Here is a 27051-nt window from a genome sequence, read left to right as displayed (position 1 = left end):
GCAGTAAGGGCAAATGGTTACGACCATCTCAGCAGTTACAGGGATGACATCTTCAGAAAGGGATAATGATTCCTAGAAGCTTCTACCAGCCCACAGACAGTGGTGACTCCTTGGGGGCCAAAGGGCTTTACTTATTCCATCTTTTGAGTGATGAAAGCACATGGCTAGAAGCCTAGAGATCTGAGCCCCTCTCCAACCTCTGCCTCATGCTCTAGCCCTGATCAATTTTCTCTCTCTCCATCTCAGTTTCCTCATCTGTACAGGGGCGATAATTACGCCTAGCCCACCCCGACTAAGTGCTGCAATTTGGATTTGTGAGATTTCTGTCGTCTCCCCACTGACATTATTCTAGGCCTCCCCTATTTTGCAAGTAGAGGATGTAATGAGAGAAGCAATCTGATGGAGCAAGTAAGATCTGCTCCTTGAGACAGCACATAGGCTCAGCTTCTACATGTCATACAGACTTAGGATATTTAAACAGTCGCAGAACAAACAGAAATCTGACTTGTTTCACAATTTACAAGGCTGATTTGAGTTCTTACGCCCTGTTATCTTTCTGACAGGGACTAAGGAAATAAGTTTTCTCTTGGTTATGGGGCGTAACACTATGGTGTGTTGGAACATTATAACTACGGTAAGTACGTAGTGGGATGTGTCCCTCCTAATCCCACATTGCCAGGATTATTGTGGGTTCAAATAGAGTGTGAAGAGGCCTTTGGAAATTGTGAGGGAAAATGCTGAGATGCTGTCACTGGGGTGGACCCAAGTGAGGAGGCTGGAAATAATCTCAGCCATGATTTGAAGACGCTCAAGCCACTGGGTACCTCCAAGATTGTCTCTACTCCCAACCTTGCCCCACTGTTTTGGACTCCGCTCCAAATTCATGCCACTTTCATTGTAATCTGTGTCTGTGGGCAGGACAGTGAGCTGGAGGAGGCCGTTGAGGGGAGAGTCAGCAAGGTCCGGGTCTCCCTGAAGCTGATGCTACTCCTCATGCAAACATCACAGGTTGTTGGCGGAGGCCAGGGTTGGGGACTAGAGAGTAGAAGTCAGGCTGAGTGGCTGGGATGGGCCAGGGGGCCATGGCACAGGGCTAGCATAAGGACAGGACAGGGTATTGCTCTCCTTGAAAACAGGGGTCTGCAAAGGCCACTAGATGGAACCACAGAATCCCAGGCCATCAGAGCTGGATGGGTTCTTAGAGACCATCAGAGCTGGATGGGCTCTTAGAGACCATCATGTGCAAACCAAATCGACCTCAGTCGGATGGAGAAGCCGCAGCCCAGAGAGGGAAAAATCTGTCCCAGGCTACGCCGCAAGTTTGTGGCAAAGCTGGGACCAAGTTTTCTATCAGTGCCTGCACCAAGAACCCTCCCCAACCCCGGCCCAAGTGTGGGTGGTCACCAGGCACTGACCGTGGCCTCTTTCAGGCGGTAGAAGTCGATGTGCAGATAGGCGTTGATGCCGTCGGAGGCGCCGGGCAGCGTGATGCCATGGACCAGGAGCACAAACAGCACGAAGTAAGGCAGTGTGGCAGTGATCCACACGACCTGGCAGTAGACAAGCTCACCGTGAGAGACTCGCCCTGCCCCCAGCCTGGTGGAGGCCTTGGAGGGGCACAGGCTTTCTCCCAGGGAGCCAATCACTCCCTTCCCCTACCTTCATCACACAGTGCACATGTCATGAGCTCCATCTCTAGGCCAGGACCTGGACCAGACTCCAAGACAGAGGTGACACAAGCCGCACTGTAGAGCAGCTCAGAACTGAGTGGGAGGGTCAGCCACACTGGGGACAGCACAGCCATGGGAGCTTAGGGCACGAGGACAAAGACTAGGTTTTCTCCTCTTCTACAATATGCCTCTCCTGACCCCTTTAAGTTACCCCAGGTAGAACTGAGCACACCGACCTTGAAGCCCTCTTCTGTCCCTCCCTTCCTTTCTCTCTTCCTCACTGCTCCTTCCCTCTCTCCCTCTCCCTCTGCTTTACCCTCCTTCAAGCATTCTTCTAAGCTAGTTGCCCAAGGAGAGATGTGGCCAGGCAGAAAGCAGATGCTCTGGTCATTCTTCATCTTAGTGGGGACAGATTTGGGACAAAGACAAACTGTCTTGTCCAGAAACCCATAAGGGAAGAGATGATCCCCAGACCAGAAGGAGACCCTCTCCCCTTGCCTAAGGTGAGGGAACAGAAAAGAAAGGTGAGGAGATGGAAGGGTTGTGTGGGCTTCCTCACTGTTCCTTCTCACCCTTGACTACATGTTAGAGTACTCTGGGGGAAGTTCCAGATAAAAATGTCAAAGTTCAGATCCCATTCTTAGAGTTTCTGATGTAACTGATCTTGGGTGGGGTGTGAATTTCAGTATGGTTTAAAAGCTCCCCCAGGTGATGTAAATGTGTAGACAAGGTTAAAAATCACTACTATAGGCAGATGCAGCCATGGGCAGCCTTGCAGAAAGACCATTGTGCCCCCAGCAGAAAATTCACTCAGGGCTGGGGTAGCCCATCCCAAAGAAGACTCAGCTGAAACACGCAAAGACACATGACTTAGGACCAGATGGCCCCTCCTCCCCAAGCCCGGGCACCATGCAGCCCCAAGAACCTTCACACATCACTGGGGAGAAAATGGGGGACCTGAAACACGTCCAAGGGTAAAGTTCTTTGCTAGCCTAGAAAGACGTGGGCTCAACACAAAAATTGAGATGTAGAAAATAAAGTCACATGTTTTCCACACCTATGTTGATGGCCTGGGATTTATCCTCTTTGTCTGTCTTTTCCACCAGACCATAAACTCCTTAGAAGCAAGATCCCCATATTTTTCAAACTTGTTTCCCCAGCACATGGCACACATGGGTGCTTTAAAAAATGTTTGTGGGCCCGGCCCCACGGCTGAGTGGTTAAAGTTCCACATGCTCCACTTCAGCGGCCTGGGTTAGCAGGTTCAAATTCTGGGCACGGACCTACTCCGCTCACCAGCCATACTGTGGCGGTGTCCCACATACAAAAAAATAGAGGAAGATTGGCACAGATATTAGCTCAGAGCTAATCTTCCTCAAGCAAAAGAAACAAGGAAGATTGGCAACTGATGTTAGCTCAGGGTAAATCTCCCTCAAGCAAAAAAAAAAAGTTTGTTGGACGGGTGGATGAATGATTGGATAGTTGTATAGATGAATGATTGGCTTGATGGATGGATGGATGGCGGGATGTGTGGATGGATGTATGGATGAATGAATAATTGGATGGTTGGATAAATAGTTGGGTAGATGGTTAAATGGGTAGATGGATGGTTAGGTGGGTAAATGGTGGAGCGGATGGATGGATAGACGGACGAGTGGGTCAGTGATAAATCAGAGGGTTAGTGAATGACTAAGTTAGTCAAAGAATAAATGAAAGAATGAGTGAATGAATGAGCGAATGAGTCAAGGAGTAATTAAATGCATCAATGGTTTGGTATGTCTTCTGGGGGAATCAGAAGATGACTCAGGCTCCTCTGTTTCATGTTACCCAGTTGTTCTTCCATTCCTCCCTTGTCCTATTGGGGAGGGGAGGGTCTTTGTGGATGTGAGCTTTAGGCTTCTGTTTTCTTTCAGAGGGGCAGGAACAAGGAAGACAAATTGTCAAAAACAAATAAGGGGGGAAACATGCCTTAGAAAATAAAGCCATTGTATCTGGGTGGCCTCACATTAGTCCCGGATTTATTCCCCCAAACTGGGACAAATGGGTCTAACTCCTTAGTGACAGGCACAAGGAGGAACTTCCACATACACTTGTGTTGGGTCCTAACGGCTGTGTTCCCCTACAACTTATGTCAACAGCTGCAGTCCCACTGCCCAGCCCAGCAGACTGGGTGACACCACACTCCACTCATCAAAAAACAATATCCTCAGGTCTGATTCCAAGTAATCTCCCACAGGGTCTGCAGGCAGCCCTGAATTGGCCATGAATTAAATTTGGATTCAATCTCCCCAACACACACATCAGGTCATGACTGAGCTGACCCTAAGTACAGCCAAGCTTCAAGAACGGGGAGCCTGTTTTGTCCATGAACATGTGTTCAAAGTGAAAGTATTTGAGTCTTGTTGAAAGTTCTCAGAATTGATGGCAGACGTGAGTTCAGCTGCCTAAGATCCTGCGTGAAAAGAGAGGATCTTGGATCCTTGGCCAACAGCTTGCTCATGGTCACATGTGCCCTGAATGCACACTGGGCAAAGAGAAGGGACACTGGGGTTATGTCATCTCCACCCTAGGCTTCTCTGCTCTGGAAATTTCACCTTGCAATGCATCTCTGGCCATGAGAAGCCAGACTTGGTCCATCTTTGAGCACAAGATGGAGACAGCAATGAGCAGCCCATTGGTTTTGGCAAGTGTTCTCAGTCGCCAGGGAAGGTCACTGCTTTCTATCATCTCAAATTCAACTTCTTATCCACCTTGTGTTTCTATGGATAAAAGTTAGAGTTTGTGTGGTTCTAAAGTGCCGAACTCAAACCAATGGCTGATAATCACAATGAGGAAGACCTTGGCTCCATAAAAGGAAAAACTTTCTAATGAACAGAGCTCTCTAAAGAGGAAATGAGCTGCCCAGGGAGGTGGTGAGATCCCTGTCCTTGAAGGTGTGCAAGGCTTGCTAGGGATCCAGGCATGAGGCAAAGGATTGCCTACATCAAGGTGAGGCCCATGGATCAGCAGCATCAGTATCACCCGGGAGCTTGTCAGAAATGCAACTTCTCCTCCCACCCCCATGAATTAGACTCTCAAGGAGGGACCCAAGAATCTGAGTTTCAACAAGCCCTCTATGTGATTCTTAACGCACATTCAAGTTTGAGAAGTACTGCTCGGGGTCAACTCTAAGGTCTGCTCTAACACAGATGATAAATGCCCATGCTTTGTCGCTATAAACCCCATTAGTTTAACCTCTAATGATTTAGAATTTATGATCCTCTGAACTGGGTTTTAGAGACATTTGCACTAATAATGAAAACATACTATGATTTATGGGGTGAGGGGTATGCACTGATGTTACGTAAGAAAACACTGAGCTGTAAATATTTTAGCACATTAATTACTCATATGCAAATGATGCTATTCATTATAACTGGATCCAATGAAGTCACTAGAGCAAGCCAGAACCAGCCTGTATTGACACATTAGTGGGAAGACTTGGCTAGAATTATGACTTGAACTCAAAAGTCACAAAATGACCTATTTAAATATTCTAGAACTCAGGTTTTCTTTGAATTGGTCTGACTTTCTCTTTCCCCAACCCCACCACCTTTGCCAGAATTCGAGAGGTGGTCTGTCTTTTCCCATCCCCCAAACAGCTCATAGTCTGGCAGTGAAGTGGGTACACCACAGTGGCTGACTCTGGCCAGTTCTGTTGTTTTGATTTATCTCCAGGCGTAGGGGTGTCCAAGGTTTTCAAAAGTTTGGTCCAACATTTAAACCAGAGCAGGTGGGAGCCTGGGCCGGCCCACTCCTCCCATCCTCACGAGGAGTTGGCAGAGTTTGAAAAGCACTGAGGTGGGGGCAGAGCACTGGCAGGGGGGCTGATGAAGGAGACAAAGACAGACGAGGATCATTTATGGAGCAATTTCCATCTGCCAGCCCTGCACTGAGGATGTCTCCCTCCCTCGCTCCAGCAGCCCTGGAGGCTGGCACCATCATTAATTGCCATCACTTTACAGGTGAGAAGACTGAAGTTAGGCAGTGTCATTAATCCCAGGATCACTCAATAGGAAATGATGGTTCATGGACTCTAACCCAGGTGGTCTGACCACAAAGCCATGTGTTTAATCACTCACTCTACTGTATATTTGAGACCCAGGTTCAAGTCCTAGCTGTGCTAAAGACTGCTGTGAAACTCTGTCCCTCTCTAGGCCTCAGTTTCTCCATTTGTACAAGCAGCTTGGAGTAGATGGCCCTTGAGTACCCTCCAGCTTGACATTTAGGGGTTCAGTTACCGGGCTTGTAGTTTCTAAGTGCCAGTTCAGCCAAGGACTCCTGAGATGGGGGAGGAAGGCAGGACTCCAGGATGGCAAGCAATGGTATGCGCACATTTGCCCAGCTTCCTGGGAGCTAATTCCTGACTCAGACCTCCACCCTTGACCCCAAGATGGTCAATGGGCCAAGGTCACAGAGTGTGTGGTCTGGGGAAATCCCTTTCCCTGGCCCCCCTGGTTCAGACTGGCCCCACCAGCTACCATCTCAGCCGTGGAGTCATGCATCTACCCAAGCACAGAGCCTTCACTTGCCAAGATGGGGAGTGTGAACATTTGCAGTTCATTTCAGGCTGGCTCTGTGGTGGGGAAGCCTGTTATATCCTGTTCCAGATGCAGTCTGGAAGAAATAAGCAATGCTCTTGGTTTTCTCATGAGACACTTTATAAAAACAATTAGAGACAGGGCACAGGAATGTCCTGAGCGAAGCTCCCCATTCTAGAGAGCCCCTCCCCATGGACTGCCGGGCGCCCTTGCCTGCTCAGCTGCCAGAACACTGGGGGACTTGTGCAAAATGTGGGCTGTGGCTTTGGTTCACGTGTTTCCACCTGGGGGGCTTCTCTAGTGCAACACTTCTCATCACACTCCTCAGGGGAGGAAATGACTCCTCCAAAGCTGCCTTTGCACAGAGGAAGTGAGCACGCTCAGCTCCACTCCTCCTCTCTCTTTAGCATCAGCCCCCCTGCAGACAACTCATGCTATACTCTGACCAAGTGCTAAACTAGGTGGGACAGGCTCCACCCCTCTGGCGGTGGCTGTGAGGAACTTAATCTTAGGGTACAATATTAGAAGCCTGTGGTGACCCCACACCCAGGCGGGTGGCAGTAGTCAAGCTCATACATCTTTTGCAGATCTGCCTTCTGCAGAGGCCAGGAGAGCCCTGCTCTTGCTTGATACCCAGGAAAGGCGCAGAAAGGCTGGACAAGGTTAGCTTGGGGCTTCTGCACCCCTGTGGCTTGGCTCAGACAGTTCCTTCCACTGAAAACCCCTTCCCTCTGCCCCATCTCTACCTGTGCCTGTCCTTCAAGACCTAGCCCACAAGCCCCCTTCCCCATAGTCTTTGCAGACCCTCTCAGTTGAAAGAGCTTCCTTCCTCCACTGATGCAGCCTGTCACCCTTTTTGACCATGATGACTCATGGTAAGAAAAATCCTATATATTGAGACAAAATATACGCAAACATATGGATTGCTATAAGTGAAGCATGAATTCCACAAGACAGCTCTTACATCACTAAGTGCAATACACTCTGTTAGTATCTAGCCTATTTCATTTTTAAAAAATGTTTGTGGCAACCCACTAAATTGAGTTAACGACAGTTACAAAACTCACAGTTTGTATTTCTATGAAAGCACAATCTGCCTACCTGATGTGAAATTATCTCCAAGGTAAAGCTAAGTTTAAAAAAAACGATATATAATAGTGTATATAGTCCGTGACTCTTGGCATTTATTTAAAGGGGGACACACATAGGTCTCTGGATGGAGACTCAAGAAACAGTGACATTGGTTGGCTCACAACCTGTCTGTAATGCACATAAGACTATAAGCAATTGAAGAAGGAATCTGTCTTATTTATTCTTCCATCACTAGCATTAGACCAAGCCTGGCACATAGCAGGAGTCCATAAATGTTTAATAATTTGAACTAAATTCGAAAGAACACTCAATGAAGTTCCCCAAACTTAATTACCTACCCACCCTTCTTCTTTTCTTCCTGCCTTCCATCCTTTCCTCATTAATCCTGCAATAAATATTTACTGAAGACCTACTATGTGCCACCTGCTAGGATAGTAGTAGTCCTAGACCAGTTTTGCTGTATATCATAATTCCTCCCAGCCATGGTCTGCATTTTATTTGGGTTCTTCCTTGGGGCAGACGCTGCATCCCCAACATGCTGATAGGAAGTTTCACTTTAAGCTCTTCTTGAGAGATTTCATCTCTCTGGCTGCTGGCCCCCTGCCACTATCTTTGCTCTCAATGGTATGACCAAGAGTCTAGGAGTACCAGAGAGAGCCCTGAGGCACCCTACTTTCCAAAATCAGTTGCCTAATGAAGCTTCTCACAAATACACGCCTACCTGATTATGGTAGACTATTGTCTTGTGATCCCCAGTGAACCCACATCTGTGTGCAGTCCCCTCCCACACTGACTCCGGGCTTTACCACAAGACTTATCTTGGCCACCGGGACAACAGCAAGCATGGCGCAAGCAGAGGCTGGAAGAACTACTTGCACACTGGGGCTTGCCTGCCTGGAACATGCTCTTGGAACTCAGCCACCACGCTGTGGGAAGCCCAGGCCACACAGAGAGGCCATGTGGAAACAACCCAAGGTGCTCTGATCAACAGCCCCAGCAGAGCTCCCAGCCAGCAGCAACTGCCATCCATGAGTGTGCACCATCTTAGACGTTCCTTACAAGGCCCCAGATGTGTAGCCCAGGCAATATCACATGCAGCAAAAGAACCACTTAGCTGATCCCAGTGGACCCCCGGAATCATGAGAGATAATAAAACGATTGATAATAAAACGGGGTGGTCTATAATACAGCAATAGCTAACCAAAACCCTGCAAAGAACATTTCCCAGCTGCAGCCTCTTGAATACAGTCACGCTCCACATGGACCCTATAGGGTCCAAATGGGGTGGCTGTCCCCATGATGTTCCTCAGCCTAAGGATCAACATGGACCGTGACCTGAGTATGCTCCACCCCTGAGGGGCTGACTACAGGGGCAGTGTCTCCTAGGTCAGAATGCCGACGCTGACCAGGCCCTCGTAGGTCATCTCAGCCTGTGCTTTTTCTCCAGGACACCAAGACCCTTGGGGCACTCAGCACTGTGTCAGAGGAAGCACAAAGTCCCAGGGTAAATCTAGATATCTTCTGGAGCATTCTCTTTTACTCAAAACTTCAGAGGGGAGAATAATTGATTTTATAACGAAGTAAATGGTTATATTCCAGAGTAGGAAGCAACACTTGCATGAAGTTTTAGGCCAGAATTCAAGATTTGTCAAACACATCTCCGTAGTTTGTTTCAGGCTTTTTCCTGAGGCCCTCAGGGTGACCCATTCCCTGGTCTCTGCTATTAGTGGAGCTTTGGAGGAAAACTGTAAGGAGCCCAACCCACTCGCACCCCATCACCCTACTGTTGGGGAGCCTTGGGCTTAGGGAAGAGAAGGGATTATCCAAGGCCTCCCTGCAAGCCGATGGCAGAGTTGGGGTGCAAACCCAAGCTTTCCACTTCCAGGGCCTCTTATTCTTTTCACCAACAACCTGGTTATGGTCAGAAAAATAATTTTATTTTTGAGGCCATCCTCCCAACTGAAAGAGAAACAAAGATATTACCTTTCCTGATGTCTTCACTCCTTTCCAGAGGCTGAAAAACAGGACGATGACGACGACCATCAGACAGAGCAAGAGCTGCCACTGGGGCAGGCCAATGTCGTGGATCCCGCTGCTCTCGTGAAGGTGCAGGACGCCACGCCTGCCCGGAGGAGAGGGAAGGGGACCAGGGAAGGTGGTGTCAGGGAGGATGACCATGGCCTTGACCACAGGCCAGTGCCCGAAAGTGCACACTGATGGGGCCAGGCCCCAGGCTGCCCCAGCTACTGCCTTGCATTATTTGGGCCTGCTCTGTGCAGTCACGGCCTGTGCCCAGGACTGCCCTGCCCTGGACCAGCAAATCAGCTGAGGAGACTCCCCATTCAAGGCTTTTTTTTAAACAGTAACAAAAATTTTCAACATAAAATATTTTGAGTGCCACCTGCCTTCCTGGTCCCGGGGAGATGGTGGTAAATAACCAAGGAAGGGTCCCTGCCCTCATAGCGTTCACAGTCTAGAGCAGCAGTTCTCAACAGGAGTGGTGGCCAGTTTTGCCCCCCAGGGGACACTGGAATATTTGGCAATGTCTAGAGATGTCTTTGTCATGACATGGGGAAGGGGCAGTGCTACTAACATCTGGAAAATAGAGACTAGGGACATCCTACAATGCACAGAAAGGCCTAAACATCCTATAATGCACAGGATGGCCTCTAATAATAAAGAATTATTGGATCTAAGAGTTCCACATTGCTGAGGTTGTGCATCCCTAGTCTAGAGACTGAGACAAGAGTAAACGTTTCTCCTGTTCTGGAATATCTACTAAAGTTAAAGGTGGGAATTGCTGTGCCCTAGCAATTCCACTCCTGGGCATTTACCAAACAGAAATGTGTACATATGTTCACTAAAAGACATGTTCTAGAATGTTCATAGCAGCATTATTCAAAACAATCCTAAATTGCAAAATAATCAAATATTCATCAACAGTAGAATAGATAAATTATGATATATTAATAAAATAGAATATTACACAGCAACTCTCTCTCTATGGATGCCTCTCTAGCACATAATTCTATGAGAAAGTCAATACCAAAATAGTACTTTCTGTCTAATTCTATTCATGTAAAGTACAACAACAGGCAAAACTAACCTAAGGAGTTGGAGGTCAGGAAACGTGTGCTCTGGGGGTTAGGGGGGTACAGTTACTGACGGGAGGGGACACAGTGGGGACTAGCTGTGCTCTACTTCTTGATCTGGGTGCTGGTGACACGGCTGTGTTCAGTGTGTGACATTCCTTGAGCCGTCATTTAATGACAGTCACTTCTCCATAATATTTTATCCTTCAAGAAAAACAAATAGAATAAACACTTGTGAGGTTTGAGAATATTGGGGTCCCTCATACAACCTACAACGAAGGAATGGTAAATAGCGTTGCAAACAAAACGGCCAATTGCTAATTAGAATCTAATCAAAGTTGGTTAGGATCTAACCAAACGTCAAATAAGACCAATTGATAAAATAGAAAGTAGATCAGGTCCCAGAGGAGGGAGGTTCCCCCCACAGATCCACATCCTTGCAAGATAAAGACAGCAGAACTGTTCCGATGGAAGAGGGAACATCTTGGTGTGGTATTTCCTCAGCACCCAAGTCATTCACTCCTCAGTGAGTGCCTGCTGTGAGCAGGCCCATCCTGGGCCTCAGACACATAGTGGGGAACTCTCCACTCACAGTGCCTTGCTAGGGGGGGGGTCGTATTCTATTAAATGCATTAAATGTACAATATCAATAAAGAGTGACAAGAGTGGGGAGGACCGAGGGAGCTGCAAGGACATCCAGAACTGGTCTCCGCCCCATCCTCCTCTGGGCCTCATACTCAGAGGCTACAGTCAGCTGCAAACTTCTTGATACCTTTGAGGCCCAGCTCCAACATCGCCTCCTCTGGGAGGCCTCCGTGATCACCCCTGACAGGAGTCTTTCAACCTTTTCAGTTCCTGTGGCTCTGGGCTCATTTCCCAAGCAGAGCCTGCTCCTGCAACACTAGGGCGGACTGTGTCCAAGGCTCTCAGGATGAGGAGATGGAGTAACCATCTCTGGGTCCCCAGTGCTAAGCCCAGGCCTGGCTGTTAGGCCTGTCAGCTCACAGTGGCTGGTTGGATCAGGAGCAAATGTTCACAACTTTTCTTGCTAAACCCAACCATTCCTCTTCTAGGTAAAACGAGACCCAGGACCACCCGAAGGGGAACTGGGAAGGAAAGAGGGTCAGTTGCCCACACTCTCTCACTTCTTCTCTTAGCAACTCCTCCTCTGACATGTGGTCAATTCCTAACCCTCTGTCCAGTTGTGTCACACTGCCCAGGGCGACCATCCATTTCCCCATATACAAACTTCACTTCCCTGTGTCTCATTCAGCAGGGGTTTGCTCCCGCCAGGGGTCCATTCGGAAAGTGGCCGATTAATTAATTCATACTAGTATTGAAGGCAAAAGCAGCTTAATATATTGTCCTTCCTTGGAGTGGTGCTTTAATCCAAAAGAAGGACATGTTGATGGAAAAATTTTACACACCTGCAATGCGTCAGCTAGAGGATAGTGGTTGCCTGTCTCCCTGTCTGTATGTCTGTCTCTCTCTCTGTCTGAGTCTCCCCTACTATCCTTCCTCACTTTCCTCCTCTTCCTCCTTACCCATATCCCCAAAGAGATATATGAGGTGAGGAGAATGTAATTTGAGGCCTATCAACAGGAACAAGTTCTCAACCCGCACATTAGAGTCACCTGGAGGTCTTTTTTAAAAATTACTGATATCTGGGCCCCACTCTCAATGAATTAAATTAGAACCCTTAGGGCATAGGGTCTGGGCACCAGCATCTTTTAAATTCCCCAGGTGATGCTATTGGGCAGCCAGAACTGAGACCCACCCAATTGGAGGACGGCCCAAATGACAGGGTTCCTTTAGAGCAAACTTGAACCTTCCAGAAACTGTCTTTACTTTCCTGGCAAAATAAAATTGGCCTCCTGTGCCTAAGGGAAAAAAAGGCTCAGAGGGGCTCATAAAAAGTGGGCCTGAAATATTTGGAAGCCTGAGTTGTTAGATGAGCCCACAGAATCAGAGGCAGCTGGCTGCCCTCACTGGGCGCAGCACAAAAGACACAGGAAGATGCTAGACTTGTGAGGAGAACATGAATCCCGAGTCTGGAAACTTGGTTAGCTTATCCTTGGGCAGAGTTTACCTTTATCTCTGGGCAGATGAAGGTCTGGAGGCTACCACTGATGCTACATAGTTTCATTCACTCATTTATTCATCTATTCATTCACTCAAAGGTGATGTCTATTATTTGCAAGAATGTGAAGGAAAACAGAAGAATGTGGCACAGAAATTATCCAGGCTCTGGAGTCAGACAGACCCAAACTCCCATCCTGGCCCCGCCACCAGCTACTGTGTAGTGTGAATTCTTGCACTGATGCCACAAACTTTTTCTGCATATCCGCTGCAAGCCAGGCAGTGTGCTGGGATCTGGGGACACAACCGTGGACAAGCAGGTGATGGTTCCAGCCACATGGAGATCCCAGGCGAGGGGACAGCAGCTGGTGCAAACATTCCCCATGTTGAGCCTTTTTCCTTATCAGTAAAATGGCTCTCATGAGGACTAAATTACAGAATGTGAGACAAATACCTAGAACCCAGGAAATGCTCAACAAATGGTAATTGTAACTACAATTATGACTGATATGCTTCCAGGAGCAGCAGGCATCAGCAAAGGAGCTAAGGAGTGCCCAGAAAACTGGGCAGAGGGAGTAGGCCGGGCAGGCTCCACTGAACAGGTGGCTGGTGCCTTCTCTGCTGGCCTAGAGGAGAACGGGTGAGTTGAGAGAGGTGCACAGGTGTGGTAGAGAGAGAGATGGGGAGAGACGGATGTGGACAGACATATGGCCTCTGCAAGTGAGCATGAGCGAATGAATGAGCAGAGGCCCACAGAGACCCATGTCCCCCTCCCCGGATCGTCCCCATCCCCATGGCCCCCAGGCTGGATGTTGTGGCTTCATGCAGCAGCTTCCCCTTGCAATCAGTCCCTGTGTCTGGCCTCTCCTAATCAAATCTCTTGGTCTGCTCCCCACCCCCACCATCTCGGCCCTGTCCCAGCCCAGGCCAGACCCACAATCTCTTCCTCCAGAACTATTATCAAAAACGTCCCCACCTTCCCCCCACTCTGGTCTCTCGGCCTCCAGTCGGCCCCTAAATCCACCATCTGTGCTGCTGTAGACTAGCCACCAAAGTGTCCTTTCAAGCTTGTCACTCTCCTGCCCCCAAATTCTCAGAGGCTCCTTACCACCTACGACACTGGTTCTCACGGGAACAATTTTGCCCTTGCCTCCCCAGGGATATTTGGCAATGTCTGGAGACACTTCTGGTTGTCACCTCTGGAGAGAAGGGGGGCTGCTGGTATCCAGTGGGCAGAGGCCAGGGATGCAGCTAAAAGTCCAAAATGCACAGGACAGGCCCTCCCCCCAACATAGAATCATCCAGCCCAAAACGTCAAATGTGTTCAAGTTGTGAAATCCTGGCCTAGGGGATAAAAATGTAAGCCTTTCAGAATCCAAGGCCTTTCACCATCGTCCCATGCCAAGTGCATGCCCTCCTGAGCGTACCCCACCTTTGGCTCCCGGTGACGGCCAGCCCCTTGTCATCCCCCAATCACATGATGCTGCCATTGCTCTGGGCCTTGCAACTTTGTCTGTTCTTCAGCCTAGAACACACTTCCTGGTCCAATCTCTCTGCCTGGCAAACTTCTTCTCACCCTGCTAGTCTCAACTCAGAAATAATGCCCTGACTTAGGCCCTTCTCCCGAGCCCTAAGAGAAGGAAAGGAAGGGAAGAGAGGGGAGCGGAAGGGAGGGGAGGGCATATCTAAAAAGAGAGAGACCCAGAATCAGGTAGTGAACTCATCTGATGCTTAATTCTCCTTCTTCCCATTGCTTTATGTGCCACATGTTGCATGGTGTCAATAACCATTTGCCCAACTTGACTATTAAAATTATGAAAAAAAGGCACTGAACCAACTATGCTTGCCTTGGAATTTGCTAAAGTGCCCCTAGTGTCCAATCTGATGGCCAGAATGCTGCCTAAGGGCCCAGGTGACCCCTCATGCATGTGAAGTCCCCTTGCAGGGTTGCAACAGTTGTCTAGATATTTCATCAGTGAAAAGGCTGGACTCCCGAGCTGATTCCCAAGGAAAGGAATGTGAGCCCAGCCTCCACTCCCCAGCAGGCCTCAGCCTCGGGGGTTAGCACAAGTAACTTGGGTTTGTTGCAGTTTTCCAGCAGTTTAATGAAAATGAATCATCGTGAAGTTCACGGTCCAGACTTTCCGAAGTCTATGGGCCAAGAGGGCTGAGCTTCTCACTGACATTTAAGCAGAGAGAATTAGAGGTGGGGTAGGGGGAGAATTCTCTCCCCCAGCCCCGCCCAGGAAGAGGCAGAGGGTAGAAGTGGTCTATCACGGGCACATGTTCACCAAGGGGGCCCTCTTTCAGAGAAAGTTATAGAGCATAAGGGTGTCTTTTAGCCGCCAGCTGTTTGGCTTCAGGCCCAGAGCCTGGGGAGAAGAGAGGATTTGTTCTCTTGAATGATATGTTCGATCCATCAGCTTAAATGAGTACAAGATGGCAACAAAATTGGCCAGCGGGCTCTGAGGAAAGAGAAAACTACCTAACCTCCTCAGTGTTGGCACTGGGAGTCCTACTCGCTGGGTCCTGAGACTGAGATAGGGTGACGGTTTTAAAGCAGAAACGTTTAGACGTGCCACTAAAAACAATCCAGAGGCAGCTCCTGACTTAGCGACTTAGAAGCTCACAGAAGCAGCTCACAGGGAGAAGGAGATGCATGAGAAGGGCTCCTATCTACCTGCAGAGACCCCTGTCCTCCTGTCCCGAATACACCCCATTGGAGACTCCGACAGGATGGAGAAGACAGGAGAGAGGCCTGCGTATGCGGTGAGAGCCTTGAGTCAGAACCTACGTTCAGACCCTGGCTCTGCCACTTACCTTAAACCTAAGCCTCAACGTTCTCATCTGTAAAATGGAAATGATTTCTACCAACATGAACTGTGGAGACTAAATGGGACTCAGATATGAAGAGATGCTTGGTGCCTGGCTCATGGTAGCTATGAAGCTTGAGGGGGCACTTAAAAGGCGAGAAGAGGGGAGAGGAGAGAAGGGGAGGTGAGGAATAGGGGGCTCTGTGAAGCAGAAAGCTGCTGATATAAGCCCTGGATTCTGTTCCCACTACAACCCCCAAGCCCCTTCAGCTCTGCACATAAGAATGTCATCTTCTTCCGCCACTTTCTGCCCACAGCTGAGCTGGAGGAAGTTTAGGGCTGTAATTAAAGTAACCAGGGTCGCAAAACCCAACTCACCTCTCCCTCCAGCTGGGTGTCTCTGCTGGGGCAGACCTGTTGCCATTAAGACGTCAGAGGAGGAATTAAACAATAACTAGACTAGAGACAAAGCTATCATTTCCCATTTTAATTTATAAGGACAAGAGTTGCCAAGAGCAAAAAGAAAAATCATGCTTTTTCCTTTACCAAGAGATGATAAAGGAAAAGCATGGAACCAATTACATTTATCAGCAGTGCCCTCTGCCCCACTCTCGTTTACCATCTCCAGGTCCAAACAGCACTCATAGACTAGGAAGGCCTAAAACCTCCACCCACCAGCTCACCAAAGGTTCTGGGCATTTCTAAGGCCATGCTCCTTACAAGAGTGAGAAGGCCCTAGATTTTCCAAGACATGACACCATGGAGATGTCAGCCTGACCCTGGCAAGAATCTTGTTCTGTCTGACACAGGAGAGAGCAGTGGCAAGAACAGGGGCTTTCAACCTTGGCTGGATATTAGCATCACTGGAGAAGCTGTTAATAAAAATCCCTCATGCCCTGGCTTGGACCAATGAAATCAGAATCTCAGGGCCTAGGGTCCAGGCATCAGTGTTTTAAAGCTCTTCAGGTGATTCCGATGTGCAGCCAAGGTTTAGAATCGCTGGGGAAAGAGCTTGGGCTCTGGAGCCAGACTGCCTGGGTTCAGACTCACTCCAAATGCCACTTCTAAACTGCATGACCCTGGTCAAGTCACTTACTGCTTGTGTCTGCTTCCTCATTTGCAAAATAAGGGTCATTTTAGACCACAGTGATCAGGATTAAAAGATAGTATAGAAAAGGCACTCTGCCAACAATGGCTGGGATCTAGTCTAAGCTAGATAAATGTTAGCTGTGATTATGACAATATTTCTGAATAACAGCCATTTATCATGGCTAGAATCCAACATAACACAGAGGTTAAGACTGCGGGTCTGGAGTTTCACTGGGGGTGAGACGGCTAGGGGTAGGGTGAGGAGAGTGAAGCTCCTTGAGGACAAAGTGTAAGAAGGAACTCACTCTTGGGGTCCTGCAAGGACGAGCTCCTGGGTCCAAATTTTGGCTCTACGCAGCACTAGCCATGTGGCCATGGCCCCGTGATTTACTGTTTTATCTGCAAAATGAAGCTAATATTTGCAGCCTCCTCGTATGTGCACTGACTTACAGAAGCCTCGCTGGGTTGGTGTGAGGCTTAAATCAACATACTACATACAAAGAAGTTGGCCTGATACACGTGGTAAGCGATTAGCTGTCCATGTGATAGTGAGGAAGATGAGGATGATGCTGTTCCTTAAACAGATGCTCGCTTGAAGGAACAGTCGTGTTTCAGAACATTTGGGGGCTGTAAATGTATTTAGAATTTGATGACAACTATAGGCCCTCTCCCCAAAAGTTTCCAAAGACACATGATTTTGCACATGCCTGCTGGAATCCATAGGGAACACAGATGGAAGCAGGTGGGCATGCAGGTCCAGGACCTTAGCAAATTCTTAGCCCCAAAAGGCAGCAGACTTACCAGAGGCCACTTTTAACCAAACCGAATCTCCTTGGCCCCAATGCACCAAGATGGCAGGGATGGCAGTGATCCCAAGGGACCCCAATCTCTGGATAACCAGGACTCATTCCCAGGTCTTTGGCTTAGGGAATATAAAGGATTGAAGGATACTGACTCTGAAGTTTCGTTGCTTGTGAATTTCTCTTTTCTCATGCTCTAGACCTACACTGCCCAATATGGTAACCACTGGCCTAATTAATGAAATTAGGCCAATTTCAATTAATTGGCCAATTAATTTGGTAGCCAAATTAATGAAAATTCAATAAAATTAAAAATTCAACCCCTCAGTCACAGTGGCCACACATCTCAACCACTCAATGACCACATGTGGTGAGTGGCGACTGTATTGGGCTGCGCAGATATAGAACATTTCTATCACCGCAGGAGGTTCTACTGGGCAGCCCTGCTCTGGACCAGGAGTCAGCCAACCACAGCCCCCAGGCCAAATCCAGCTGTGGCCTGTTTATTTATGGCCTGTGAGCTAAGAATAGTTTTTATCTTTTAAATGGTAAAATAAGACAAAGAAGAATATACAAAGGAGATGTATGGCCTGCAAAGTCCAAAATATTTCCTATCTGGTCTTATACAGAAATGTCTGTTAATCCCTACTCTAGACCAGGTGTACTTTGAGGGTGGGGTTTGAGTGGGATTTACCTGTCCCACCCCACGGCTTATAACACAGACTTTCCATTTATCTGCTAATGCTTGTGTTGGGATTGCCAAAATGGGACTCCTCTGAGGAATAAAGACAGTAGATGCTACCTTCTGAAAAGACCACCATGCAAATATTTTGAATTAGGTGGTTGAAAAGAAGTTGACCGTCACCCACTTCAAGGACATAAAAGGTTGGAGTAGAGACTGAGAGGATTCAAGGGAGCAACGAAAAATAATGATGGTTATGGATTAAAACCACAAATAAAATAGATATCCATGAACCCATACTGATATAAATGAATGAATGAGTCAGTGAATGAATGAATGATGGAATAAAGAAAATGGGACAAGTCTTCCTTACAGAAGAATTCCAGTTGATTAGTCCAGAGGGAATGAGGGGAATAGAAAATCACAACTAGACAAACACTACAGTAATAATCCTGGCTTGCAGGAATCACTAAAAGATGCTAAGAATTGTGGGCATGAGTATGATGAGAAACAAGGTATTTACATAAACTCAAAGAAGCTCCCAGGAGACACGGATTAGTTACAAAGGGAATAATGCATCCTCTGCACAGGAGGAAGCTGACAGATACCACCTTAGACACACGATCAAGGTTAACATCCCCAGTAATAAGACAGACTGGCAACATGTACCCCCAAAATGATGCACTGAGAAGGCCACAACATCGTCTCTAGGGTATTCCTGCCAAAAATGCCTGACCTCAGTGTAATCAAGAGAGAACAACAAACTAACCCACAGTGAGGGCTATTTTACAGGTTAACTGACCAGTCCTCTTCAAATAAGGGCATGACATTCAAGAAAAGACCAAAGAACTCTCACAGATTGGAGGTGACCAAGGAGACATGATAACTAAATGCAACACAGGACTCTAGGCTGAATCCTGGACCAGAAAAGGATATTAGTGGGAAAACTGGCGAATTTAATAAAAGTCTTTAGTAGGTTAGTTAATAGTATATCAGCATTAATTTTCTGATTTCAGTCATTGTCCTGTGGCTATATAAGGTGTCAACATGAGGGGAAGCTGTATGAAGGGCATACAGGAGCTCTATGGACTACTTGTGCAACTTTTTTCTATCTAAAATGATTCCGACCTAAAAAGTGTCTTTTTAAAAATATGTTCTGTCTTCTACCACCAGTCAGTGCCTCTCATGCACACACGGTCGGAAAAATTTCCCTGGGCTGCACATAGCTGGCCTGCCTCCCACTTCTTGAATTTCACTCATAAGCTCTGGCTGCTTTCCCCCGTGGAAGGCCCAGAGAGACAGAAACGTGGGCTGGGCCAATGACAGCTTCAGGATCAGATCGACTTGGGTTCAAGCTGCAGCTCCATCACCCTAGATGTTCCCCTAGCTGACTTCATCTGCTCTTATGACAGACGCCTCCTCAGAGAAGCCCTCCCTGACCACCTAAGCTCAAGTTCCTTTTCCCCCCAACAATCACTTTCTACCGCATACCTGGTTATTCTTCCTTGAGAGCACTTACACTCCCTAAAACATATCTCTTTTCCTGAAGGGCACGTCCACTCTCTAAAACGTTCCTGCTTCCTTAGCTGTTTACTAGCATGTTGTCTCCCGACCCCCGCACCCCTGCGCCAGAAGCCAAGGTCCTCCAGCTGCCTCGTCCACAGCTGTGTGCTCAGCTCCCAGCCAGGGTCGGGCCTGTGGTGGCTGCTCGGCACACATGACAAACGATGACTGGCGTGTCCACCTGCTCTCCGGTTTCCCTCAGCGTTGGCTCAGGTCCCGCCCAGCACAGGTCTCAGTGTGCCCACATGAACAGGACGAGGGGTCGATGACTTACTCGTAAAACTCCGCTGCCGGCGTGAACTTGTACTTGGAGTACTTGGTGTGGTTGCCCAGCACGGAGCTGTTGAGGAGCTTGGGGTCGGTGCAGTTGGGGCTGTTCCAGGCATGGCCACAGTCGGTCCAGGGCAGGGAGAGGGTGAAGGAGGAGAAGAGGTAGTAAAGCGACCAGGCGATGATGACATTGTAGTAGAAGCCCACGTAGAGGGCGATGAGGATCACAGCGTAGCCGACTCCTGGGTGGGGGTAGAGGGGGTCAGGCAGGGGCTTCCCCAGGCCCACCCCAGAGCCACCTCTCCCTGGGAGTTAGCTCTAACCACTGCACTACCCGACCCCTATTCCTCTCTTTTTCTATAGCAGATTGTCAGAGCCCCACCTGTGTCCCCTAGGCACCCACCATCCCTTTGCCTGAGGGCTTCCTCTTGCCACTGGAGCCCCCTCTGCCCACTCATCGGACACGCCAGATGTGCCAGGACCTTAACGCCCCCAGGGAGCAGCCGGGTCAGCCACTGGAACATAAGTGTCCCAGCTCCTTGCCCCTTGGGCAGGATAACACCAAGGCCTGTTAACGTTCTCTCCCAGTGGGACTGGGCCCCTTGCCCATGGCAGAACTGGCTCCTTGGCTGCCTCCTCTTCCCTATCCCCTACTGGTACTTCCCAGGATTGCCTCCCAAAACAACTCCTGATGCTGAAAACCTCGTCTCAGGACCTGCTTCTGGGGAACCCCAAACAAGCACGCCCTGATCAGACCTTCAGTCCTGTGTGTTCTCTGGGCCCTGTTTTTAACCGCCTGCTTTGTGTGTGCCAATCTCACCTTCCTGAATGTTTTTAACCGCCTGCTTTGTGCGTGCCAATCTCACCTTCCTGAATGTTATCAGAAGCTCCTTTAGGGCTAGTTCTATGGCTTTTGCCTATAGTAGACGTATCTTTTTCCCTACCCGGCATTGCCTTAAGCATTCATAGCATGTGAGGTCTGGGTGAGGCTAATCCCCCACTTCCTTGATCTAGCTGTAGGCACATGACTCAGGCCTGGCCAATCAGAGTTCTGTTTCTTCATAGCCACAGTGATTGGTTGATAGATGAGCATATGACCCAAGTCAAACCAATGAGAGTCTTCTCTGGGACCTTTAATGAAGCTATGATGATATAAAGTGTTTTGTTTTGTTTTATCATTGTTAGACTTGGTAGGATTTAATCTTGTTGTTGCTGGTGGCTAGCTTTGCTAACACCTAAGGAGAATATGCCTGTGACCTATGCTAATGCTAAAGAAAACAGACTTGAGATGGAGAGATCAAGAGAGATTCCAGATAACATTATTCAAGCACCTGGATCAACCTGTACCTGAAGTTAGACTGAAACTGCTACACGTCACTGTATCATAAGCCAACAAATTTTTCTTTTATATTAAAGCCACTTTGAGTGGGATTTCTGGAAATTAAACAAAAAAAATCCTAACTAATACACATGTCTTATAAGACTCTTGTACAAGCCTGTATCTATTATAGGACTGAGTACATAGGAGGTCCTCAGGAGACATGTGCCAGCTGAGAAGAGGCTCACAGGAGTCACACTGGCCTTCAATGCCATCTCGGCTTAGGTCTCTAACCAGTGTTTGAGAGACACTAATTCTTTCTCCAGGCCCTTCTCATAGTTGTATAGGGCATTATACAACAAGAGATGGCACTTGCTATGGCCACTTTATCCAGATGTGCTCTAAGTCCTGAATGCAAGCAGGCTTCCTCTTATATCACAGCTGTGATCAATTAGTTGTGCCTGTTATATTAAGGACTGTGAGGCAGCTTTCTGGCTGAGCCCCAAAACGTCTGTGATCAATTTATCATGTCTGCCATGGGAACAAGAGAGGAGAGTAGTGGTATGTGTGCTGGGTACTTCTGATACTTCTATGAGTATTTCCCATATAGGAAACAGCCTCCCACTGGTCACTCAGGTGTACAGCCTGGAGTGGAACTCAGGTTTCCAGACTTTCCAAGCCAAAGCTATTCCTCACACACACTAAATGTCCATGTAACTTTGAATGGTGGATGCACTTGACCTTGCCAATACCTGTGAAGCCCACAAGAGAGTTGTTCTACCTCAGATCCCACCTCCGGAGCAGATTCTCCAGGGTCTTTTTGGACAACCTTTGTCTCCCCCAGACCCATTCTTTACCTTTGAAGAATGGGCAGATCTTCCACACTGTGGCTGCCCCCTCCCGGTTGTACTGGCCCAGAGCCAGCTCCATGTAGAACAGGGGCATCCCAGCGATGATGAGGAACAAGGTGTACGGGATCAGGAAGGCACCTGGAGGACACAGAGGCAGAGCGTGACCCTCTAGACCCCTGCCCAGCCTTGGGCCTGTCTCTCAGAAGGCTTGGATCAATGTCTCCCAGAGCTGGAGGGTCCTCATTCACCTGCTCACCTGGCCATTTCTCAAGGGGTGTTTTGTGGTAGGTAAATACAGTTATGCAGAGCAAATAATACAAATGATCATAATAGTTGTAGTAGTAGTAATACTCATAATCATAGTAATGAGGTTCTGTGGTCAAATTAGTAAAATCTGGGTTAATCAAAGCTAAATAGGCTTGTTTCTTGCAGGCTTCTCCCAGCGTTCAAGACACAAGCACACACTGTGAAGCACCAGGAGGAGAATGACAGGTGCAGTTTTTACCAAATTCATTTAAACACAGAACCTTTTCTTTCATGAATCATCACTCTGGGGAATGCTAACTGCCCCAAATCCTTCCTTTTATAGGGAAGAAAATTGAGACCAGAGAGAGAGACTGCCCAAAGTCACATATACTAGGTTTCTAATTTTGCTCATAGCTCCATCATTTTAAGGTCACATGGGGCTTTCCCAAACATGATCCCACTGGATTCTTCTCAGTCTCACAACAGCTCACAGACAGAATCAGACAGGGTCATACTGTCCCTCCGGGGGAAACTGAGGGCAGAGAAGGGAGTTGAACTGGTCCTGTCTGTGCTGCTGGTAAGTAACAGAAGCAGGATTCGCATTCAGGTCTTCCAACCTGTTGGGCTCATCCTGTTACAGGCAGCTGAAAGGAGCAAAGAGGCCAGAGGCTCAAGTCTCTGACCAGGGAAGATGCCACCCAGAGCATCGCAGAAAGTCGGGGCGTGGGGGCTTGGCAATGGGCAGAAACTAATCCCTGGGTGACTTCCCGGTGGAATGAGACTCGTCTGAGTTGCAGAGACAATTCTCAGTATGCCCGGCAACCCAGGGTGAGCTCAGAGGGCTCTGACACTGCGAGGTGACTCACTGAGATACAAGCCACGTCAGCCCAGGCTGCAAGCGTGACCAGAGCAAAATGCCAAGTCCTCTTCCTGGCGCAGCTGGAGGTGGCCAGGCCAAATCCACCGCCTGCCATGGGCCTTTGGGGAGATGCCATCACCCTGGAAACCAAACACTCTCTGACCCACCCACCAAAGCAAAGTGCAGAAACCGGGGAATATTTAACGATGGTAACATTAGGAATATAATATCCTCTACCGTGTTCCAGCACTTTCCATCCAATGTTTCGTTCAATCCTCACAACAATCTTAAAATGCAAAGATGATCACTACCTCTGTTTTACAGATGTGGAAACTGAGGCCCCAAGCTAGCAGAGAGCTGTGGCAGTCACGTGACACCCGGAGTCAAACTCACCCAGCTGCTCAGACTGTCAGTCTCCACTCTCTCCCCAGGGATTCTCTTAGGAAGCCCAGGGCTCTTAGGGACAAAGCACAAAGTGTTGGCCCCAGTGCTCTGAGACCCAGTCCCTTCTGCGGCAGGAGACGGACCAGCAGGTGGGCAGTAGGGAAGAAACTTCTGAAGTGAGTACCTCCTATGGATCAAGCAGGGTGCTGGACATCTGTGAGCCCATTTACCCTACCCAGAAACCGTCTGAGGTAGCAAGTGCTATATCCATTTTTTAGAGGAAGAAACTGTGGCTTGGAGAAATTAAGTGACTCGACCAAGCTCACTCAGCTGGTGACGGATCTGAAATTTGGGCCCAGGTCTGCCTGGCTCCAGAGCTTCAGAGCATTCCCAACGTGTTCTGCAGATTCCAGAACATTCCAGCCTAGATGAAGGTCGTGAGTCTGAATAGAGTCTGGGGGGTGGGTTCTGAAATTAGGGATGTGGGGCCAGATGAGCTACCTAGTCTGTTGGTCATAGGCTGGCCAAATGCTCCAGCCCCTGCTCTAGGCTGGACTTCTTTGAAACAGCCACACGCCAACCTCTCTCTTTCCGTCCTTATTTCTTGCTTTCAATCTCCACGCTTGTCTCTCTCCCACACAGAGAGGGTTGATCTGGCACCTCACCCCACGTCAGTTCACATTGCTGATAGTAATGGTGGCAGTGATGGTGCTGATGCTGGTGATGCTGATGCAGTTAGGTGGTGGTGATGATGGTAGTGATGCTGGTGACAAGGGTAGGTGATGATGGTGATGATGTTGGTGAAAATAATAAGTATCATCTATTGAGCATCTGTTATATGCCAAGCCACCTACTAAGTTCTTCCATAGTTATTCACTTAAAAACCATCTCTGCGAGATAATTTCCACTAACCCCATTTAACAGATGAGGAAATCGAGGCTTAGAAAGGTCAAGTTGCTTGTCTAAACTAGTAAGGATGCAGCTTGGCTTCAAACCCAGATCTGTCTGAGCCCCACTCTGCCTTGTAGCCACTGGCTACTCCCCTTGGGGGCCTGGAGCCAGAGAGAAGGGGAAACAGATGTATGAAACTGTTTAATAGGCCTGGAGACTGAAGTAGGTGGCCCAAGACACCGGGAGAAGGAAAAAGACAGGAATCAGGGCTCAGATCTTGGCACTGTGGTTTGCCACTGGCAACTCAATGCTCTTTTCTACGACGAAGAGGAAGAGCCACATCAGCCAACTAACCAGGCGTCTCCTGTTGGCCAGTTTCCTCAATCTAAACCTCTGGGTGGCAGCGCCAACAGGTAGGTACATTGCCCAGTCTGAGATTCATCTCCGCCTGTGCTGGCTGGGAGTCCCAGCAACAGGAGAGGCGGGAAGATGATGGGTCTGCACAAGCCCGAGGCTCTTCTCTATGACTGCATTTGATGTGGGCCAGCCAAAGCTTCGGGTGGAAACAGACCAAGAACACGCAAGAATGATGCAACAGCTGAGTATGAATGAAACCAGAGAGCTGCCCAGTGGCCAGTGCCTTCTTCTCAAAGAGGACATCGACCAGTAAGCTGGCCCACGTCTCCTGGCAGAAAGATCTGGAGGAAGCCAGGGCAGAGCTGAAGAGTCAGACAGGCATTTCAGGGGTGACAGGTCAGCTGAGGATGCCTCTTACAAACAGCCCCGGAGCAGCTCCTGGGAAACCGAGGCTGGATTGCAAACATCCTAGAAAGTACTGCCCTGCAAGGCCCATAAGTGCCACATTCCCACAGCCCTGCTGCATCACTCTGTGTGGTGGTGCCAGCTGCAACCAACTCACAGAGAGCCTGAGATCTGAGACCCTCAGGGCCACACGCCCAGAATCCTGTCTCTGGAATGCTCTGGCCATGCAGGTGCTGGGCTGACAGGGGCAGACCTAGAGAAACGCAGGCAGGGCATACCTCCCAAGGGTCTCAGCTCCTGGGAGTCTCTAGCACATGTACATATACACAAATGCACACCTAAACATACTCATGCAAAGGTACATGCATACTCCTGCACATCGACACACTCACACAAACACACGAGGAAAAGAATTGTCAACTGTGAAAGGGACTCCGACCGGCAGCCTTTGGATGAATTTAGTAAGGAGAGCATCTGTCCCATCACCTCTGGCCCAACACACACTGCCTGATACCCCACCATTACAGAGGAACCCTACTGGTCACAGAGGGCTTCTGGAATTCTCCATGCAAATGCCAAGTTCTCAGGAAAGGAAGCCCAGTGGTCGCTAAGTTCAGAGTGGGGTGTGCTGGAGCAAACCCGGGGCAGATGAGGAGGACCCCAGGAAAGGGGAGGGAAGGCCTGTGGGAGGGGGTCAGCAAGAGGTGGTATGGCCCAGGCCCAGGAGAGAAGTGGGGGGAAATGGAGGGAGTGTGATCAGGGAGGGGCTGCAGGAAGGAGGGGAGGGTCCCTGAGACAGAGCTGGACCAGCTTCCCAGTCTGTTGAGGACAGGATTCCTCCAACTGAAATCTGGCCACACCCTGATAGATTAAGAAGTGAAGGGCCGGCCTCATGGCTTAGCGGTTAAGTGCGTGCATTCCACTACTGGTGGCCCGGGTTCCCATCCCAGGCGCACACCGACGCACCGCTTCTCTGGCCATGCTGAGGCCACGTCCCACATACAGCAACTAGAAGGATGTGCAACTATGACATACAACTATCTACTGGGGCTTTAGGGAGAAAAGGGGGGGAAAAAAAGGAGGAGGATTGGCAATAGTTGTTAGCTCAGGGCCGGTCTTCCTCCGCAAAAAGAGGAGGATTGGCATGGATGTTAGCTCAGGGCTGATCTTCCTCACAAAAAAAAAGAAGTAGTGAAAACCCACAGAACTGTTCCCCTGGTGCCCACAACTCAGTTACAGGTTGTCACTGCCCGCAGCTTTCACCAGAGTCCCAAGAAACCCTTGGTCAACACCTAGAGTAGCCGGATTTGTCCCTCCTCCGCAAACATCCCAAGGGCATACAGAGAAGCCGAGGACCGACAGTGTGGTTGAAGGTGACCAGGTCCTTCGCAGAGCTCAGCCATGAACGCCTGCTGGAGGCTCGCCAGCACGGAGGACTTTGAGGCAGTCCCTTGGGTAACTCATGTCCCTGTCCCAAGTGAGGCTGGCTACTCCTCCTTGTGACCAAACAAGACTGCTGACCACAAGCAAGTGCAGGGCCATGAATTCCCCCAGGCACCGCCAACCCCATGACCAAAAAGGATCCTGCAGTGTTGCCCAGATCCCCTTCAGGAACGAAGGACTTGTTCTCCAAATGCTGGGACTGCTCAAGCCTCAGCCATCAGCCTTTGGGAGTTGCCTCACCTGAAGAAAGCCACCTCGCCCACAGCCACAGCCCCTTACCAGGGCAGTCAGCATCCAAAGACAGATCACCGCTGCGGCATGTAGTCTCGGCCCCCTCACCTCAACTCAGGACAAGTCGGGAAGGCCATCCCAGATTCAGAGTTCCCTTGGTCAGCTGAGGCTTTGCTGAACCTGGGAGCCCCACCTCTCCTTCTGGCCAATGCTCCCCTTCCCCTAAATCCCTCCCACTGCAGCCTTCACCTACTGCCTTCCTTCTGTCCTTCAGAGCCATGAAGAGCAAAACAAATTCATCTTTTCCAAAGCAATTCTTTGTGCTCTATGTGTCAG

The 27051-nt window shown here is 49.0% G+C and overlaps 1 protein-coding gene across 2 annotated transcripts in view; it reads right to left on the bottom strand.

Annotated features, from left to right (window-relative positions):
- SLC6A2 (solute carrier family 6 member 2) overlaps window positions 1-27051 on the bottom strand; it is a 44810-nt gene that overhangs the window by 11757 nt on the left and 6002 nt on the right. For both annotated transcript variants that reach the window (XM_058528610.1, XM_058528611.1), the window contains exons 2-5: window positions 21906-22037; window positions 19735-19972; window positions 9326-9464; window positions 1416-1550 (exon numbers count right to left, since the gene is read on the bottom strand). In XM_058528610.1, coding sequence (XP_058384593.1) covers window positions 1416-1550; window positions 9326-9464; window positions 19735-19972; window positions 21906-22037 — 644 coding nt within the window. The remainder of the gene's footprint in view (window positions 1-1415; window positions 1551-9325; window positions 9465-19734; window positions 19973-21905; window positions 22038-27051) is intronic.

This window comes from Diceros bicornis, chromosome 32 (assembly GCF_020826845.1).
Source record: "Diceros bicornis minor isolate mBicDic1 chromosome 32, mDicBic1.mat.cur, whole genome shotgun sequence".
Taxonomy (NCBI): domain Eukaryota; kingdom Metazoa; phylum Chordata; class Mammalia; order Perissodactyla; family Rhinocerotidae; genus Diceros; species Diceros bicornis.
Note: the sequence above shows the minus strand (reverse complement) of the source record. Positions and strands in the feature narration are given on the sequence as shown.